The sequence below is a fragment of the Aplidium turbinatum genome, chromosome 11 (genome assembly GCF_918807975.1).
Source record: "Aplidium turbinatum chromosome 11, kaAplTurb1.1, whole genome shotgun sequence".
NCBI classification, from domain to species: Eukaryota; Metazoa; Chordata; class Ascidiacea; order Aplousobranchia; family Polyclinidae; genus Aplidium; species Aplidium turbinatum.
Window position 1 is genome coordinate 17,061,429 of NC_137482.1, and position 20,377 is coordinate 17,081,805.

At 39.1% G+C, this 20,377-nt stretch overlaps 1 protein-coding gene across 1 annotated transcript in view; it reads left to right on the top strand.

The window, feature by feature from the left end:
* LOC145780264 (uncharacterized) overlaps window positions 1-20,377 on the top strand; it is a 61,702-nt gene that overhangs the window by 13,076 nt on the left and 28,249 nt on the right. Inside the window, exons 12-26 of the mRNA XM_082591967.1 lie at window positions 3,847-3,976; window positions 4,353-4,457; window positions 4,581-4,687; window positions 4,984-5,161; window positions 5,432-5,481; window positions 7,755-7,922; window positions 9,130-9,237; window positions 9,443-9,580; window positions 10,094-10,267; window positions 13,472-13,759; window positions 13,913-14,023; window positions 14,216-14,392; window positions 14,723-14,839; window positions 15,496-15,726; window positions 16,877-16,940. Coding sequence (XP_082448093.1) covers window positions 3,847-3,976; window positions 4,353-4,457; window positions 4,581-4,687; window positions 4,984-5,161; window positions 5,432-5,481; window positions 7,755-7,922; window positions 9,130-9,237; window positions 9,443-9,580; window positions 10,094-10,267; window positions 13,472-13,759; window positions 13,913-14,023; window positions 14,216-14,392; window positions 14,723-14,839; window positions 15,496-15,726; window positions 16,877-16,940 — 2,146 coding nt within the window. The remainder of the gene's footprint in view (window positions 1-3,846; window positions 3,977-4,352; window positions 4,458-4,580; window positions 4,688-4,983; window positions 5,162-5,431; window positions 5,482-7,754; window positions 7,923-9,129; window positions 9,238-9,442; window positions 9,581-10,093; window positions 10,268-13,471; window positions 13,760-13,912; window positions 14,024-14,215; window positions 14,393-14,722; window positions 14,840-15,495; window positions 15,727-16,876; window positions 16,941-20,377) is intronic.

Consider the following 20,377-nt stretch of genomic DNA (forward strand, 5'->3'; position numbering starts at 1 on the left):
ACCTTTTAATTTCCCAATCATCCTTTCCGTCGCTCTGTTGTTGTTCTCAATTTTTTTCCAAAATGTCTCCGGAACATCGCAACACATCATACAAGGAGCAGTTTTGCTCTTTGCGGTAAAAAAGTTTCGAAGTCCGGCTTTGCGATCTCGCAGTAAACTTCTGGCATCTACTGACTGCGGAAACGCTACTGTTTTTACAGCTTCAACGGAATAAGGTGGTACTTCAGAGAAAACGCTTAATGAGATGTTTATTGGTGTCAGCCATTGCAGAGCATGGTCGTAAAAGTACTTCAAAGCGACATCTGCAAGTTCTGAATCGAGGTCTCTGTACGCAAGTAAAAAATTTCGTTGCACAATCATGATACCCGGGCCTTCAGCAGCGGAAGGCATCAGGTGAATAAGCAAAAACGAAGGTAGATAGACTGAAACTATGTAAGATACCAATCTAGTAAGTTTTTCTTTTTGGTTACCATCCAGTTTACAGACGTTGAAAATCAACAGACGAAGATATCCGCTTGCTGTTGTAATCCATCGGGCATGGCATGTCGGCTCTTGCTTGTAAACCAAAAGATTTCTCATGTTTTCTGGAACATCCATTACAAGGTAACAAGCCAAAGCAAGTAAACACACGTGATCGTTCCTAAACGAATGTTCGTTACTGCCATTTTCTATCTGACTAGAAAACCATTCTGCTTTCTTTCTCAAATGCAGAGCAGCTAATCCTGTGATAGGAACGCTAAGTTTAACTCTGTCAACAATGTGACTCAAATCAGGCTTCTTGATTTCACTAAAGTGATTCATCAGTGCTCCATCTTGCATTGCTCCAGGTCCCTTCTTTTGCCCTTCGATTTTTGAGATGACATGAGTGAAATATATTTCATTAACATGAAATAAGCATTCCAATGTGTGGATGCCTCGGCCATGCCGTTCCATGAAGAAATCGGCCAGGCGCTTATTTACACCAGATTTTTTCCCTGTGTTTAATGCAGTAGTATCTGACATAACTGAATATATTTTACTCAAACTTTCCTCACAAATTTGCTCGGTAACACAGTTAAAAATGGTCTGAGAAGTTACCGAAATTCCTTCCAAAAAAGTTTTCACAGCTATAACTTTTTCACACTTGACTCCTGTATTCACAAATTGTCCCAAAAAGATGTACCTGTCCATTTTGTTTATGATTTTTCCATCATAGCATAATTGAATTGCTTTAGCATGTTTCAGCTCTTCCTCACATTGATTTAAAGCTTCCAGTCGACACTGCTCGCGCTTTCGAAGTACAGTTGTTGGCGAAGCAGAAATATTTTTTTCTCCAACAGTTGATCGCTGCAGATCGGATTGTTGGCGAATCGACACTAAACGACGGTCTGCTTTAACACAGTCACTGGTACTGATCGAAAATGAACGTTTTTTAAGGTAAGCTTTTCCTCCTGCAAGATGCTTGGGAGCAGGTTGGTAATCCAGGTCGAAATAGGTTGACGTGTCCCTAACATTATCACTCGTCTCTGCTTCGAAAACATCATCGTTGCTCTCATTAGAATTTATATTTAAATCGAACTGGCGCGGTCTCAACGAATTGAATAAAACTTTAGAATTGGATAGGCCTCCGTTTATTGTAGCTCTTAATTTACTGGATGTGGGGTTCTCAATATCATCTTCCGCCGTGGTGCGTCGCTTGAGCTTGATTACACTCTGCAGCTTGTGTATATTAAACAGTGCATCTTTGGATGAAGATAAAATCATTCTTCTATCGGACCTTTGATCTTTCAGAAACATAATTTCTTTTTCTGGAACTCTGTGGTCAAAACTGCAACTACAAATCAGCTTACCTTTATACGTTTGAAATATATCTGGTATTTCACACCGGCACTTGGTTATATCAAAGAGCTGGTCGAGCCAGCCATCGCTGATTGAAATAAGTTTCAATTTCTTGGCACGTTTTCTTGCCACAGCAAACTTGTGAATAAGTTGCTTCAGTTTTGTATGGATACTTCTCAACTCGATAGCAGGCAAGCTGGCTCTTCTCCACAGTTGAACTATGTCATTCATAACTACATCTTTGATATCATTGAATCCTGGAGTTTTCTTCAAAAATTTAGTGTCTGTATCCATTAAAAGCTGCTGAATATAATGATAGTGCTCTATAACTTCTCTACACGTTGGTAATGTATTTCCAAGTAACTTTTTCGAGACTATCAGAGACTTAACCTCAACAGATCTCAACCATGCCATATCCCTGCTTATACTGCATTTAAAACTGACCAACTAAATTCAAATTGGAAATTGTTTTTATCCCTTAAGACCCGTATTGTCAGCAAACAATTATCGTTGTTGATTTACAAACAATTACCATTGTTATTACCAATTACCGAATTGACGTCACAATGTATTGTCATATAGCTCGAAGATTGTAGATATGGAATGGATGTAAAAACAATAAAAAAGTGTTTTTCTCAAATAACTTTTTTTCTGAAGCAGATACGACTTTAAACACTCTTAAGTAGAGATAGGAAATCGTATATTCTGCATCATTTGATACAAATTCCATACGTCTAGCCCAAGTAGTTTTCAAGATATTGAAAAAACGCGAAAAATCGCGTGGGGCACCCTCAAGATGACGTCATAATGAAAAAATAATGCCAGATTCGTAATCAGCGGCCAAAACTCCATCAGAAAAAAAGGTACTCGTTTTGAAATTTAAAAGTGGTGAAATTTTGGAACACCCTAGGCTAAATGCTGTTGAGGTTTTGATATAAATTTTTTAGAAGGGCATGAGATAAACTTTATGCCAAGCTGAAGTTTTACGCATGTCCGTATTCCGGAACCTTTCTGAGATGCGCATAGCGCCGCACACTGATTTTGATCATCACTCGATGATGTAGGTGATAGATTTAAACTTATTTCACTTTGCATTGAGACAAAAATGTCGGATAATGAAGAGAACGGTCAAGCCCACTCCGGTTTGATTAGCTTCTGAAAGTGTCGAAATGTTTGCGGTAATTTGTAAATTGAGAACTTTACAATTACATTCCGTTGTAAGAATAAATCATGTTCTCAAAACATTGTCCTTTCGGTATGTCGGCGACAGGGTTTGAGATATCGTGATGCGTGACAAACCGACATGTTGAGCTGCCCGTTTACGCCCCAGCTAACAAATTTGGTCCATTTTACATTGATTCGATGTTTGCAGACTATGAATCAATATATAAAAGAAAAAGCGATTTTGTTGGCTGGGGCCAGTTATAGAAAGCTTGAGCGGGTAAATTCAATTTGATTTAGTTCAGCAAACGAACAATACCTTAAAGGCGCCATGGCTGTTCTGCCAATTCGAAGTAAGTCATTACCGCTTGATTAGCCTGTTTTGGTCAGCGATGTTGTTAAACGGTTCTGGCTTTCTGATATTCTTTTCATTATGTCACGTTAGAGAGATGTAAGAAAACAACGCACTCAACTACTTATCCCTAAGCTTTTAACTAACATCTTGAGCAAACGAATCATCATGCGATCACATTGGTTTGAGCATCAATTACGGAACCACTCGCCCGTTGACTTCAACCTACACGCATCACTATGTTCGATTGTTGACGCTTTGTGACTCTAAGAAAACCAATAAGTGCCAAATTTTGTCGATTGAAATTCATTGATTGATTCAAATGTGACTTCTTGTAAATCCACCGTGTAGGTTTGCTATTGATTCACCAGAAGGTGGTTTATCAAAGTTGGGGTGAATGTGAAATTGCGTATTCTTTAAGATTTGCTCGATTGCTTGGTGGATTTCCATCTTGGCTTTAAACTTTAACTCAGCGACACTTTATTGGTCTTGATATGAGGTTTTTACATTTGCAGTCAGGGGTTCTACAGCGTCATTTGACCCCCCATCCAAAAGAACTGAAACGTCAGCAGCAGAGCGAGGTGCTTCAAAAACACAGACAGCTTGCTCAGAACGCGCTGGATGCCGCAAGAACAGCTGCTGAAGGTCAACATTTTTTTTATTTGTTTAATACTTTTGCTATGCTATTTTTTCACGAAATTTCACTGCAACCTCTACCCAAATAGTTTGCCCAAGTCATCACCGCACTTGCCGGCAACAGTGGAATGGTGAGAACGAAAGGGCGCTGCTTATGCTTAGTCTTTGGCAAGACACTTGATGTGAATTTTCAAACACTCGGGATGAGCGTGGATTTGACAAAACAGATCACCAATCGCACACGCCATTCAACATTTTCACACATTCCTGCGATACAGCACAAATATCAAGAAGAAAATATCGCTTTTTTATAACAGTATGTCCTTGCTAAATTTCACGAAACAAAGCGCGTCACTCGCAAAAATCAGAGTTGTGTTTTGAACAGAAATTCAAACCAACGAAGCAGATGGCAGTGACGATCGCACTCCGTTGTTATCTAACTCATCAACTTCACAAGAACCGGACCGGAAAGTTGCTTTTCCTGTGCAAGGCAAGTTTTAACGATTTATTAAAACTAGCAGCCTTTTTCAACTAATTTGGAAATTCAAAAAGCCGTCAAGCAATGCCAGTGTCCGCAGCAATGTCATGTGACTAAGCACTTTTTAATCATCAGTTGCAGCCGATTCTGAGTCTGATCATTCCGTGAAAGAAGACCCCCAGACGTTTGTGGAAGAAAGATCCCTCTCCTGTAAAGATAAGGACACCGACGAGGAAGCTGAGGTTTGTTGTTAATTTTTGTTACGTTAACGTTGTTTGTATGTTAGAATACAAACCATATATGATGGTCAGTTTTCTTCCGGCTTCATCCTTGCATCAAGTGAAGCCGCCAGGTCCTACACATTGCTCTGTCAACGGTATCCTCTTTTTTCATTAATACTGTTTCAAGGTTTTCTGTAACACAGTCTCTCCATCTTCTCTTTGGTCTTCCTCTACAAATTTAAAAATTATTTTTATTGTTTGTTTAATTTTCTTTCATTCTTGCTTTTGAAGAGCTACATTCTCTTATCTTCTTTCAGTACGAAGAGAAAGAAGTTCGTTTTGGTGGTGGGGATGTGGACTTTGAAGAAAGCGATGCTCCGAGGTCCGATCGCCTCCACAGGAAGGACACTCCTCACTACAAGAGAGACATTCGCATCACTGAAACCAATAAACCTGATTCTGTTGTGGCTCTCCTGAGAAACCCATCTTTGAAAAGTATGTTCTGCTCGCCAGTTTAACTTACTGTAATAAGGGTTTTGTGTTAATTTTCATAATTTTGTTCTTAGATGCAATTTAACACGAAGCTTCAAACTTAAACATCAATTAATTGAATTTTGAAATTTTATCACTTCTCTTAGTCGTTCAAACACTTATTGACTTCTGAAAAAAATGAAGATTTTGTTTACATGGCTTAGACTGGTTTCACACAGTTACGACATGCGTCATTCTGTTTTTTGTATTTTTTTAATATGAACATCTGTTTAGAAAGCGTGGAAGATTCTGAAGGCCACGAAACTGAACTATACCTCGACCAGGTAAGGAACTATCAAAACTAGATATTACTTTACGTCATTAGTAGGTTGCTCTGGCTACCTAACGGTTGCAGTTATTGGTGTCAGGTTTGCCGACACGAGTCTAAAAAGCATCCTACAATTTCTTTATTTGTAAAATTCTAAGCGGCGTTCCTGGAGTTACGGTTAGCGTACATGTTTGAGTATTGAAAACAAAGCTTTAATTCATCTTTTTAGCATTCTTTGAAGTAATTTACCATTCTGACTATTTTCAGCCAGATCTGCAGATATTAAGTCAATGTCAAAAAGGACTGATTTGATGGCTTTATATCGTGCTTGACTTTAATTACACTGGTCAACACAATTTTTCTTGGATGGAGTTTTTCAATGGAGTTATAGTAATTTTGGGGCGCTAAATCCGAATCTGGTGTTAGTTTTTGCTCATCATATCAAGTTTTTGAGATACGAAAACTTTTTTAATTGGTATTTTTTACCGATTCAAGTTATAAAATTTACGTTGCGTTTAAGCACCCATGTGACCTTTATAGAATAATGTTTGCAAAGGGAGGCAGCTATTCCTTTAAAGAATGCTTCTCCAAAACTACTTTTGTGGTTGTATCCTTTTCGGTCATTATTGACTGCAATATACAAACACTAAATAAATGATATATATTTGAAAAAGTACAATTTGGAGCATACTGCTCACCACTGGTAAGGCACCACTACAAAGCTGATTTTTTTAGTTTTGTGTCTTTCTCGCATAATTGAATTTGCAGATTTAAACTAAACACATGCAAGAAAAAGGTAATACTGTCAGCTGTCACCTTAAAACGATTTGTATAGTGGTGTAAAAATCCAAAGCATATCTTGGTACAAACAAACGCAATCACGTTAAGATATCAAAATTTTTCTTTGTGTAGCTGATCTCTTGTGAACAGCATAAGGGACATCTGTCATCGAACCCCAGCAGTAGTTTGTCATCATGTTGCAGTTTCATCGACCTTGGTAACGTTTTTCCATCACTTTGATGCCCTGATGGAAACGCTTCCCCTTTTCCTCATTTACGTGTCCAAGGTTCTCTGGAAACTAGCTCAGATGGCTGTGCAAGTGGTGAACTTTCATGCTCATTCTACTCTCAACTTTGTGCCGGCTGATGAGAAGCTCCTGAACCGTCTCTCTGTAATTGTCAGCTTTCTTATTCCCAAGGAAGTTATAAACCAGATCAGCAAATGCATTCCAAGCTCGAGCCTCGATGGTGGCCATGGTAGTCACGAAGTGTTGTTTCTTGAGCAACGTTCTAATCTGGAGACCATCAAATATCCCTGCTTTTTTCTTCTCATACCTAAGGCCAAGAAATTTTCAGCATGTGATGATGTGTAGTCAAAAAAGTCTCTAGAACAATTAATTGCTTTGATAAACTGCTTCATTAGCCAAGTTTGATGTGCAATCGTGGTAGAGTAATCTTTTTCCGATTAACTACCGGATTGTATAGATTCTTATTTCCAGGTTTTATCGTATTTCTTTGTGGCCATTCTTTTCTACCCAATGTTCTTCATTGGCTCTACTATCCCAGTAGCATAAAAGCAAGGATAACTGGTGTGACCTCCTTGTTGTCCCAATAGGAAATTCACCATTTTAAGATCCACGTAGATCAACTACTGGTGATTGCAGTGTATTAATCTTTTTAGCACAACTTTGATATTCGCATAATTCTTCTTCAGAAAGACCGAGTGTCCTATAAGTATAGATCCATACTTGTTCCCATTGTGGAGCAAGACACATTTCAGGCTTCTTTTCGACTTGTTAATAAAAAATCTCCAGTCACTTGAATGATGTGCTGGTAAACTCATAGAAAGAAGAAGCTCTTCAACATCTGTGCAGTAAACAAGTTGGCCGTCCGAGTGGAAGTACTTTCTCAATATGGCCCCTCTGTCCCGATAAAATGAAGCGCTTGTACCTGTTTTGAGAAGATATTTCTCCTGTAGCCCGGAAGCCTTTGAAGCTGCTTTTCTGCGTGATTGTGTAGTGTTGAACTCGTGAGTGAATGAGCAGCTTTTGCGTAATTCATCAATATGGAACATGCATATTTCAAAAAAAAACTGATGTGATAGAGGAAATCTGAGCAGACACTTGGATTCATCACCCCAAAATTACCCTAAATCAGCTCTTAAAGTCCATGCAAGAAAAAAAAATGGACCAGTGTTTTGCAAGCTTTCTAGATAAAGCTTCCAACTAGCTGTTTACCTGTTAACATGTGCTCGTTGAGAATTTAAAAATTAAACAATCTCCATCTCCAGATAGAACTAGTCATCGACAGGGAAGGAGGAGGTCTCGGTTTGAGCATAGCTGGAGGGATCGGATCGACTCCTTACGTGGAGGAAGATCGAGGGATTTTCATATCTCGAGTCACAGCCAACGGAGCTGCTGATGCGGCTGGTGTGCGTGTTGGAGACAAACTTCTCGCGGTAAGTTTTTCGCTAATTTGTTACTTCGTTTCCCCTTTCACACTCATTAATACACGACTCATGTTGCGTCAGGTTAAAACGTAGATATTACCTGCTAATTAATTACCGTACTGACTAATATTGAGAAATGTATTGAATACATTTCACATTAGCGAATGCTCTGTGTAGTTACTAGTTATATGATACTGTTTAATGTATCTGTGTTTACAGTCTATAGAAGCAAATGTTTGAAAGACATTTTTGTCATTATTTGTTTTTTCTCATTTCCCACATCCCAGACAGCAAATCAACCATTTTTTACAATAAAACCGGTTGATTTACTGTCTGGGATGTTGATTCATATCAGCAATATCATGTTTCCTTACAATCTCATTAGCATTACATTTTCAATATTGACTAATTTCTTGTTTGACAGTTTTGAATATTGTCTGATGTACAAGCTGACGGCACTCTGGCAAGCTGACGGCACTACAGGCTGAAGGCACTCAAAAGTAAACATGCTGTAACTCAAAACAGTCAAAGAATTTTTAATGTCAACAAAACTTTTGAATGTACCGTAATATAAAGACAAACCAAACGTGGTAGCCTATAGGTTTCATCGAAAGGAAATATGTTTGCTAGTTGCAACTGGCCAAGTTCAACGTCGGTACGGTAGTCTAGCTCCTGGCCAGCAAAAAGTCTCATTTTTGCATCATTTCAACATCGCCAGACGTTGAATTCATGTACAAAAGGGAACTTTGCTGACTAGGTACAGGTTTTAACTGAGAAACATTTACAGAAGCCATTCGATTTGTTCAAAGAAATCAATTAGGCTAACAGTTCATATTTTCAATGATTCAAAAACGTATTCATACGTTGAATCAACCAGTTGGCCTGTCGTTTTTTTTGCATTGATTTCACGTCTGAACAGGTTGATTCAATTTAAAAAAAAAACTGATTTGCTGACTGGCGCTGCGCGCTTGTAAATGCAATTGTCATTTCGCCGATCAATTGCAACACCGATTTGCTCCGAAATTTCAAAGTGCGTTTCAATAGTTTAGCAACACATTTTTTGATTACCATGGCAACAAAAGCAAGAGGAGAACTGCTCCTATTTTTTCAAAACGCTGGCAGCTAAAGTGTTAAGTGATTATTATAGATGACAGTAAATGCAGTAGCCATGTAAAGTTTGACTTTAAATTATGTTATTGAAACGTAAATTGTTCAGGTTGGTGACGTCGCATTGGTCGATGTTGAGCATTCCACGGCGGTTGAGGCTCTCAAGGAAAGTGATGACGTAGTCCGCTTGCTGGTGGAGAGGTGGTGCAGAAGAGTGGTGAGATAGGATTCATTGTCCTAACAACAACATCGTTTGATCGATTGCTTGTCACAATACGTTTATAATGTATTTTTTTATTGTATACTTACAAATAATACTTGTTGCATTGTCATCGCTGCACTTCGTTCAGTTTTTTTTTTTGGGTTTTGTTTTATTTTAAGTTGTTTATCTCTTCATTGCTGATTTGACTCTTTTTTGGCAGGTTAAGTCTGAAGAGAAAGGAGACGAGGGAGAAAAAACTGAAAAAGAGAATTACGAAGAGGAAGAACAGATTGTAAAGGATGTAAAGAAACCGAGCGTGTCTTTCGCTCCCGAACCTCAGATGAAGATACAAGGAGAAGTAAATGCTGTTGATGTTTTCATTTGATTTTTGCGACTCAAATTTGCTTGTAAAAAGTGATCTAAATTATAGACGAAACGTTATTTTTCCGCTTAAAATGTCTCTAGAACTGTTTAGTTTTAATAGTATCATGCAACCCAAAGCCAAAGTAGCATAGACGTTTGTCCTTTATCTATGTCAGCTGCATGATCGTGTGCGAAAAACACCTGCGTGACCCTACGACCTCTGTTCGATACCTCCTGTGGGTGCAGCTGTGTGTTAGCAATGCACTTAACTACATATGGTTTAAAGTCCACACTAAGATTGGCTTCTTTGCCACCTCGTTCACTTATTGTGATTCTTCAACTACTTGGCATACTGAAAAGTTTGGGTGTTCATCAGAAATATTATTGTTTCTAGCTGTAGTTGCAACGTTTATCTCATGAATGCGAAAATAAAAACAGAAACAAAACACGTATGTTTTGTCATCGGCTTCGATTGTATTCTTGCTGGCTAAATATTCCTCTTTTCCAGACGTTTACTGCCACCTTGCGACGCACTGACCTTGGTCTTGGTTTCTCGATAGCTGGCGGTATTGGCTCGACACCCTATCAACCAGAAGACCCAGGCATTTTTGTATCAAAAGTCATGGAAGGAGGCCCGGCCGATGAAGTTGGAAAGATGCAAGTCGGTGATAAAGTGCTTTCGGTAAGACGAATCAAATCTGGAATGACCTGCTTTTTCATGAATGCATGATATGGCCTAGCAATAGGGTTACTTGCACTAATACCTAAACATTTACTAACCCTGTGCTAACGAATGAAAGACCTTTGTACTTTGATCGATGCAAATTATCACTTGTTTTTTACAAAGTTTGTACTATCACTAGCATGTTTTTTTAGTCTTAATATATTTTTCTCTTGAGAAGCGCGTTTTAGTTTTTTAATTGCTTTTTTTAACATTTATGTCGGATTAAATGGCTGTTTGTGATTTTGCTAATGCAAACTCTTTTGATTCGTTCACCTTTCAGTCTTTATTAATTTCTTGCTTGGATTAGCAGTTTCTTGTGACGTGGTCGATTTTGGGACGTCACCGCTTGGTAATCTGCCCACCACAGCGCACCCACGTTATGCTCATGTCCTTGTTACGTCACAGTCATGGTAGGATGGTTTTGAAAAATTCGAAAAAATTTTCACAACCCTGCATTCATTTACTGCGACGTAACTTTGAAAGTGATTGCGTCAACGTCTAGCGCCGATTGTTGTCATGGTGACTCGAAAACTCGCCCAGTACCTCAAGTGATTTTCGTAATCAATTTCCTTTCACATTAATTTTATTTTCTTCAAGTTCTGGCACAAGTTTGAGCTTGTGCAACATCCGGGTGGTTCGATGTGAAGACCAGACTTCTTTAAAGCAAAATGGGGTGATGGTGGCTGATGAGTGATGATTAAGGACGTTATATGTTCGCCTGAAATTGATCATCTCTATTTGGCCGCGTACATTGAGCATACAATTTACTGATTGAAGCTGCTCTTGCATGATAGGGCGCATGAATTCTTACGTTAGTGAACGAATCACTGTGATCTTTCCTGATAGCGATGCTTTTAACTGACTTTTTGCTTGGTTTGATTTTGCTTCTGTCTCCTTACCCAGACAGCAATTCAACCGTTTTTGTTTGATTTGTTGGTCTGTGCGGTTGAGTTTGTTGTCTGGGTACTTTCACGCATGGCATGGTTGTTGTTGGTGCATTTTATTGCAGTTTTAGTTTTTCTTGGAATTACAATGTTTAGCTTCCTTATAAAATAACTTATTAAAAAATCTTGTTTCATCATGGTCCACAATTCTCGGTTCAGTTGGGATGATTACTTTTGGAAGAACTTCATAAGTTTAATTTTTTTTATACTTACCAATCCAATACCAATTCCGTCTGACCAATTTGAAACGTGGCTAAAGGTGGAAAGCTGATCAACCATGTTTAAAGGAAATTTAACTTAAAACCGGGAAGTAGGCTAAACGTAATACAACAATATTGCTTATTTGCTTTCAGCGATAAATTTATTAGTCTGCACTTACATCTTCAACCAACTATGGTCAAAAATGTTGATAGCAGAGTTTGATCAATTGCGTAGTTAAATTACACTTACAGTACATCATCAAAATTTTTATTCACATTACAATTACATTGTTCTTAAATTTTCAAATTACAATTACTTCCAAATATAATGAATTGCACGTTTCAAGTACTAAATTAAATGTTTTAATATTCATCTTCATCAATGTCTGTTTACTGTTTGATTTTATCAAAGACAATTGCATTTGATAAAGATTAGGTTGCGAAAATTATCTCTTTCTATTAAGTTTTGTTTTACGGTATAAAACTGATCAGCAATGCAATTGAGAAAAGTCTTCCTGCTGAGGCTGATGTTGCAGTTAGCCAAAATACTCTTTGGCCAAAACAGCAAGAGTAGGAAGTTTTTTAGATTTACGTTTCTAATAAACTAGTGGCTCTACCTCAAAATGTAGATAAATAACTACAAGGCCGAAGTGACCATTGTGACATCATGAGCATGGCGGATAAGATTCCTTGTCTGTGGTAGAGTCGATTTTTAGCGACTCAACAACAAGAGTGCGTCATGCGTGCAACCTACCAAATGTAATTGTACCAATTTTTTTTTAAATCACATTATACAATAAAAAGTCTCAATGACTTCTAACAGCATCTTCCTCGTTCACTCCCACTATTTCCATATCTTCTGCCACGCAATCTCTCCATCTTCGTTTTGGTCTTTCTCGCTTTCTTTTACCAAGTTTCAATTGTCTTATTCGTCTTCCGACACAATCTTCGTCTCTTCTTACGACGTGACCCAACCAAAAAGTCTCAATGACAATTACACTAAAGTGTTTAATTGATACAAAAGAGGTCAAAATCACACAAAAGAGGTCAAATGTTCGCGGTCAAGGTCAAGCCATAACGAGTGGATGCCGCCACGACGCTGGCCATTTGAGAGGTGCGCAGCCCGTAGGCTGCTGTTGTGGATGCTCTGGCAATGCCGTTAAGCGCTTTTTGCACAATTCATGGCATGATGCCATTCGGCTTGATGTGTTAGTTGCACAAACAAGCAGATCGAGATCGAGACCTTTAACCTACGCGGACCTCAATCAATCAATCATTGCCTAGATCATTAATAAACAATAGCATAAAGAACATTTTGCATTTATGGTAACAAACAAACGTGTTTTTTTTATTTTTAAAGATAATTTAGAAACAATCGTTCATATACGCACAGGAATACTAAAAAAGTTTGACATAGACATCGGGCGATCCAGCAGGTAGAAAGGGAGGGGGGAGGGGGCGTGTTCAACAAAACACAGAAATATGTAGATATATTTTTAATTGTGAGATAGTAGACAAAAAAAGGAAAATAGCGACGGGAATGTTTTTTTTTGTATGTAATCTAGCGGTTACAGTCGCTACAGCCGATAAACAAACACAACAATAATATAAGCTATTGTTGTCAACCGCGCATCGCGCTTGCGAGCGACGCGCGGAATTTTGACTGTGTGAACCTCGCCACTCGGCTACCGCGCACTAAAAATTTGGATTTAAGTCCAAAACTGAAAAAAAATTGTTGTTTTGAAATTCACATGTGGTCATCTGGCAACACCAGTTTGTTTTTACAACTTTTATATTTCATATTACTGCAATAACTCTGGTTGACAACTTTCGTTCGAGATTATGTGAACAAAATCTTATCATGAAAAGGTCAATTGTATCGTGTCAAAACCCCACATCATATACCTTTTTCAAAGGCAATACAACCCAGGAAGCAATTTTTTTTCCTGTTTCATTGTTTCAACGTCATTAGATGTAAAAAAAACAACCCTGTTTCTAATCGGGCGCTTCATTCATAGATTAACGGTTCTGACATGACAAATGTGCGGCACGATGAGGTGGTCAGATTACTAAAGCAGTTCGCCCCTGAAACCGACATCACACTGGTCTTGTATCGCGAAGACGTGTATTACACACAACCACCAATACCGGAACAAGACCGGACTGAACCGGTTCAAACGAGTTTGAGTTACGAAAACACCAACTCGAACAATCCAGCGATGTTGGAGCCGGTCCTAGCTCACACTATTGAGCTCCATGAAGAAACTGATAGTATCATGGAAGAGCATCAAAAGTATCCAGTGGAGGTGGGGAAGTGCTGTGGTGTATTCACTATTAACAGTTTTTGTTTTAACGTTATGCTTGATGTCGTAATTGTAGCCAGACCTGCAACCCAATGTCGTTAGAAGTTTAAACGCTTTGAGTTTCTTGGGCTCATGTGGTGCATTGTTTATGTGAAGGAAATCTTCATTAAGAAAGGCTTCGGTCCTCTTGGCCTGAGCATAGTGGGAGGAAGAGACCACAACAGTCACCCATTTGGCATCGATAAGCCTGGAGTATTCGTGTCGAAAGTAAGCTTGAGCATTGAACGTATGTTTTTTCTTTTTGTCATGAGGGACGAGGGTGCGCAACATTTACATTGCAATCGCAGTCAGCTATCAGCGCATGTCATCAAAGTAAGGGGGAAAGATTTTTTTCGAATGCGATGAGCACCACAGTTATGGCAACAAGAAATAAATCCAATATTCTCTTCCACTGTGCAGATCCAGGCTGATGGTTCAGCAGCATCCAGCAATCTACGCGTCGGAGATCGCATCCTTAAAGTTAACGACATCGATGTGACGCATTCTACTCACGAGGGAAGCGTCAACGCTTTGGTGTCTGGTGGCCAGGAGATACGTCTGTTGATACGTCACGACCCACCGCCTCCCGGCATGCTTGTATGATTGGTTGTCTCCGTTGAAGCATAACGAGCGAGAACGTCGCTGGCTATTTTTATCCTGATATCGATTCTTATGAAACGAGAGTGACTGTTATCATTATCTTGAGGGAATTTTGTTTGTCATCAAATGATTTGCTTTGAGTCCCAATGAATTTTGGTTGTATTTTTGAGGCTATCTCAATTTCTCACACAGATTCAGATCAATAATATTGACCAGGCTGCTTTATTCATGTATGATTAAAAGGCAATTTTTATTGTCATTTTGCATTATCTTGATATCCCAACAACGTGTCGATACAAAAGAAACTACATTCTTCTTTCGTTTCAGAGCATTGTCTTGGAGAGACATCACGGTGAAAAGCTTGGAATTAGCATACGTGGTGGGGTTAAAGGTCACGCCGGAAACCCACACGACGACACAGATGAAGGGGTGTTCATTTCGAAGGTGTGTTTGCTAGGGTTTTGTTTTACATGTTTTCTATGTCCTTCTGGCTGATGACTTCGTGATTTCCTGCACGAAGCTCTGGTAGACATTACGGAAATGCCTGAGGATTTGTCTATTTATAAAGTTCTTTTATTTTTATCAAAGCCGCATCTGTTGTTTTCCAACGCTCATAAAATTCGTGGAGCACACTCCGTGGAAACTAAAAATAATCAAGACAGGAAAAGAACTCTGGTAAATTAAAATTAAATGAATCTAGGAGCCACAGAGCTTTCACCAATTAACTGTGGTTCTACTTGCGGGGCGGCTCTTGGGTATTTCGTAGAGATCATGATGGAATCATTGGAAATCAATTGTTCTTTTTCAAAAACACATTATTTCGTTTGTGCGAGTGTGTTTTCATTTCCTGACTTGAGGTTTTGAAACTTTGCCCTCGGACAACAAAATCCGTCATTTTTTACATTGATTCAACGTTTGCAGACGTTGTTGAATTAATGTAAAAATGGCTGATTTTTCTATCTGGGCCCCAAGTGAAGTAAAAAAGGCCTTCCGAAAGCTCGGCTATGTTTGTTTGGTTCGATTGTAGCATTATTTTCGATTTTGAGGGCAAAAACAACTTTGTATCAAGCATGCACTAAACCAAGTTCAAACGCTTCTAGATCAACCCGGTCGGGGCTGCCCATAGGGACGGACGCCTCAAAGTTGGCCAACGCATCTTAGAAGTGAACGACCAGTCCCTACTTGGTTGCACCCACGCCGAAGCAGTGCGCACCCTGCGCTCTGTTGGAGACCGCTCTTCATTTTTGCTGTGTCATGGTTACGATCCCAATGATTCATCAGTTAGTGACCAACAGCTGTCACCTCCTTCTAGCGCTCGAGTGACCGATCAGGTAAGAGTTGTTAGATAAATGTTGGATTGTTTTTCATGTTTTTCCAATTACCCGTTCCAGTCGTATACACGTCATGCATCTTCTCAGTATTTTATATGTGGTGCAAAGCTATCGCCGGTTTTATTACACTCGACGAATCGAGTCTGAAGAAAAGGAACTTTTTAATAACGACGTAAGCATTTTTGCAACCAAAATCACGCTGTGGTGTGTATAAAATACTGATAGCGTGATGTAATGCATGTCTACGATACGTGGTGCTGCGGCATTGCACGTTGCGGCATTGCACGTTGCATCTCGTGTCAGCCACACGCTGTTATCCATTTTTGTATTCATCAGTGTCCATGTGATGTTGAACTGCAGAGGCTGTGCTGTAAACTTTGTGCATGAGCGTTGCCTTTGATTTCATTTTCAATTTCAAACCTTTAATATTTACGTAATTATCTATTGCAATGAGTTTATCATGTGAACTGTGTCGCCAATTCCCTGGTGGTTTTTTTTTAATTCCATGGCATCACAGTGGCCCATAGCTTTCTCGTAATGACAGCTTGTGGTTTTAATCAACCTTGGATTTTCTGAAGATTATATTTTTACTTGCTGACGAAAATGTTGTCTTACTGACAAATCTAAATTGTTCTTCGTTGATTAAACGTATCAAGACATTGTAGCATGGTAAATTTGTCACGCGCATCCCTTGCACTGATCCGGTCATGATCACCGCTGCTCTGCAAGAGAATTAATTATTCATCGCTTGGTTTTCCGCTTAATTGACAAGGATTTTTCTTTTTCAAATTAAGTTTCTTGAAAAGTGCAAAACAATGTGATTTCATGCGCAATTTCGATCTGCTGATATAATTTGTATGGCGACCAGCTCAGTGGCCGAGTGTTTATCGATTTCGGCTCTAGTGCTAGTAAGTTTGGGTTCGATTCCAAGTCTGGTCAGACCAAAAACTTTAAAAACACTATCGATTGTGTTCTTTCTTGCATAGGATGCTTGCATTTAGGTGACCATGTGGTGATATTGTAAATATGATACAAAATTGACAAAGAGGACAAATAATAGACCTTAGCTGCTGTAGAGCGACAATGAATAAGCCTTAACATTTGTTTGTTTCATATCATTGTTACTATTAATTTGTATGACTTGTGGCAGCGCGGCATCTGCGCCAGACCAATGACCGAATGGTGGTTTATTAGTGATTCTTCTTTGCCATGTGGTAGACTTTGGTTCGATTCCTAGCCAGGCCTAATTAAAAGTATAAAAGCTGTAAGGATAGTAAGGGCAGTAACGTGGTTGCATCATCAATATCAATCGAAAAGCAAGAAACAATAACAATGAACTGTAGCAGCTGTAATGCAGAGCAACAATAATTAACTCCTAAGTTCTCAGGTTCTCGTGCTGGTTAGATAACATAATTTGTTTGGATCATCACTGTCATCGGTGTAGCTCAAGCTCAACACGCAACCATGTTGATTTTGGATAATTTTTGAAGGAATCTGGTTTTGAAGGCATTGCACGTTTTGTTGTTATTCAAGTTTAAAATACATCTTATGCATTTTTTTGTTTTCGTGAACTCCTTGCACTGAGGAAGCACATCTGCAAGCAGAAATCGGCTGACATTGAAAGTAGAAGCGCTGCATATCTTTGTGAAGTAGTGCCAAAATGGAATATGCACTCGAAGTAGTTGTACTGAATCATGTGACTGACGGTTTGGGGTTCAAAACTATTTTTTCTGCGTTTGGATGAGCAAAGAGCATAACTGCTTTTATCCCTACAGTAAAATTGTTTTCAGCTGTCACATGTGACAATTACAGTACCGGTATAGCGGTTCATGAACCAAAAAACAATCCGAATGTTCGTGCATTGTTTTCTGTTGCTGCACGTAGATGTCACACGCAAAGGCATGGCTTGTTCTGCTTGAAATCCAAACAAAACTTCACTTTTGTCCATTTTTGCTGGCTGGGCAGTTGGCCACCCGTTTGCATCCGAAAATAAAAAATAAGCTCCCGACCACTGCTCAACCAACAAGTCGGTCTTTATTGACATTGATTTAAAGTCTGCTAACGTTGAATCAAAGTAAAAAAGGATTGATTTGACAGTGGGCGTCAATTCACCGTTTGTGACAGTTAGGCCGAAAAATTAAAAACCATCTCACTCGATCGTTAAAAACACTTCATCTTATCTAATGAGCTTAACTGAGTTACTTTCTTTCGGTCGGTATGAGTCACTCTCTGACTTCAATTTTTGTCACTCTGCAACAGCCTCGTTCAAAATTATGACACGATTTTATGACCAAGATCGAGTTCGTGATGTTGCTCGGCAGCGTATGTTTTCGCCCTACCCTAAAACAGTCTTTTACAGTGCGGCTTCTGCAACGCAAAAGTTCAACGACAAATTGAATGAAGTAAACCTAGCACGTCGTGTCACATCATCGAAAGTTAGACTAATGAATTCTAATGGTGAATAACATTGTGGTCTTATGAATAACCCAGTGCTCACATAAGTTCTTCCTTACGTTGAATCAATCTAAAAAGGATATTTTCTGGCTGGATAGACTCGCAAGTGGACAGTTTAAGAAATGTATTTTTTTCCCATTTCTTTTCAACCTGTTGCTGTGAGTTTAATTGCTCGACAATTTGAGGTTAATCCAATGTTGAATGTTGTTTGAAAAACAGTTTAGCTTTTCTCTATAACAGCAAAGTTCCCAGTGAAAAAGACAGGCATCAAGTAGGGAAAAAAGATACTACAAGATTTTGTAACATTTTGTTTTTACAAGAGAGACTTGAAAACCTGAATCGATACAATGTCTTGGCTTTTGTAAACATCTGTCGCAACAACTTGTTAAGCAACGAACAATAGCGCGTAATAAACCTTGGTAATTCAGTACGGAGTGAATGTGGTCTCGTTCACATGAACACAAAAGAATTCGCTTTGAGCTTTGGAATCAGCAACATACTGTGTACCTTTTCAGACCAGAGTTAGTCGAAAGAAGAGCACATTATTTTTAATGAGGTTGCAGCAACCCCACTGTAGTCTTGGCATATTTCAGACACCTATGATTTAATTGCGTGCTTTGTTTCCTACGAGATACCCGAGATGATTTACAGATGACATGGCAATGGAGTTTGCCAATGCAATTAACTTGCATTTTGTATGTACCTTGTAATGATTTCATTAGTTCAGTACTCTATGACTGGTGGCCGGACTTCAAAAAACAAGCTCGGTACAATAACGTTTTTTGAAAGTCGAGTTTTCTTTCACTTTACTGATTCAGCAGATATTTCTTATGAGATTTGATTGTTCAGATTTCAGGGTAGGTGATGGAGAGCCAGGTTAGTGTAGCAAAGGAAAGGCTGGTATGAATTTGCATCTGACTGGTAATGTGTGATGACGTCGTCATCCACACTCATGGCATCAGTACGTTGATCGAGATCACATTGCAATATGCGCCATAAGCTAACTTTAACCGCACTCGAAGGTTGGTCGTGTGGCAGTTGTGTTATCATAATCCAAGGCTATTTTTATCTCTGATATGTACGTTTTATCACCTACAAGGCCTTCCCGTCATCACTTCAGTGAAATATGAAGTCCGTGAATGAATTTCTCGGCCACTTTGACGCATCCTGTTTGCAAATTTTCTTGTGCAATTGTGTTCGTTGCACTGTAAACTCCCGACGATTTCCGCTACCTTTTCAGTATAGCCTGGTGACCTGTTGTTTCAGTCAATGTGATTTTGATTGCGGCAAACTATTGTAATCTAAATAGGCAGCAGTGCATAGAATGTCGAAGGAAAGGCTTTGCTTGGGCTGAAACTAATGTAATTTTTTTTTGCACTTTTTAAAATGATGTCATTGCATTTCTACATCCTTAGCCAGGTCAGTGCTGTTCTTTCTGAATCGCATATATACCGTACTCGACAGTTAGTTGAAAGTTGAATTCTTAGCTGTCGAGTTAAAGTAAGATATTGTGGTTTGTTTTGGCATGAATGGTTTTCAAAATCCTGTAGGTGTGTAGACTGTAGGGTGTAGGCAAAGGCAGGCACGCACAAAACACATATTGCTGTCATTGTCACAGTGCTATCAGTCACTGTCACATGGTGGTTTTCCTGTCAACTCTACATTCTACAACAACGTGTTGAACTAAGATTCCCAGCTGACAAACGTTTTTCTTTATTGTTTCAACGTCGCCGGACATTAAAACGAAGTTAAGAAATATCTAATTGTCAGCTGCGTACCAATGCTCCGAATCCCAGCCGCTCTCTGCAAAGATAAGAACTCGATTCAAATATCCAGCGACGTATTAAAGCCAGCGCTTATCGATCACGGTCTTTGTTCAGCGCTCATCTCGCAAGTCATATACCGCAAAAGTACACCCGCTCTGCGTTGTGTGATTTTACCTGCTTCTCTTCCAGGGTAGTTTATTTCAGTATCGCTAAAAGCATTGCTGCTGTTGAGAATCTAGACGAGTTTACAAAGGCAAGGTTTTGCTGTGCAGCAGCAGCCCGCACATCATGACGATACGAGTTATCAGCATTTCCCAATTCTGTAACAATTAAGTGTGTGAGGTAAGTGATCGCTTCCGAAGCGCTTTGCTCCTAATGAACATCCTGCGTAGCTCGTTAGCGAATAGGACTCAATATATCAATTGACATCA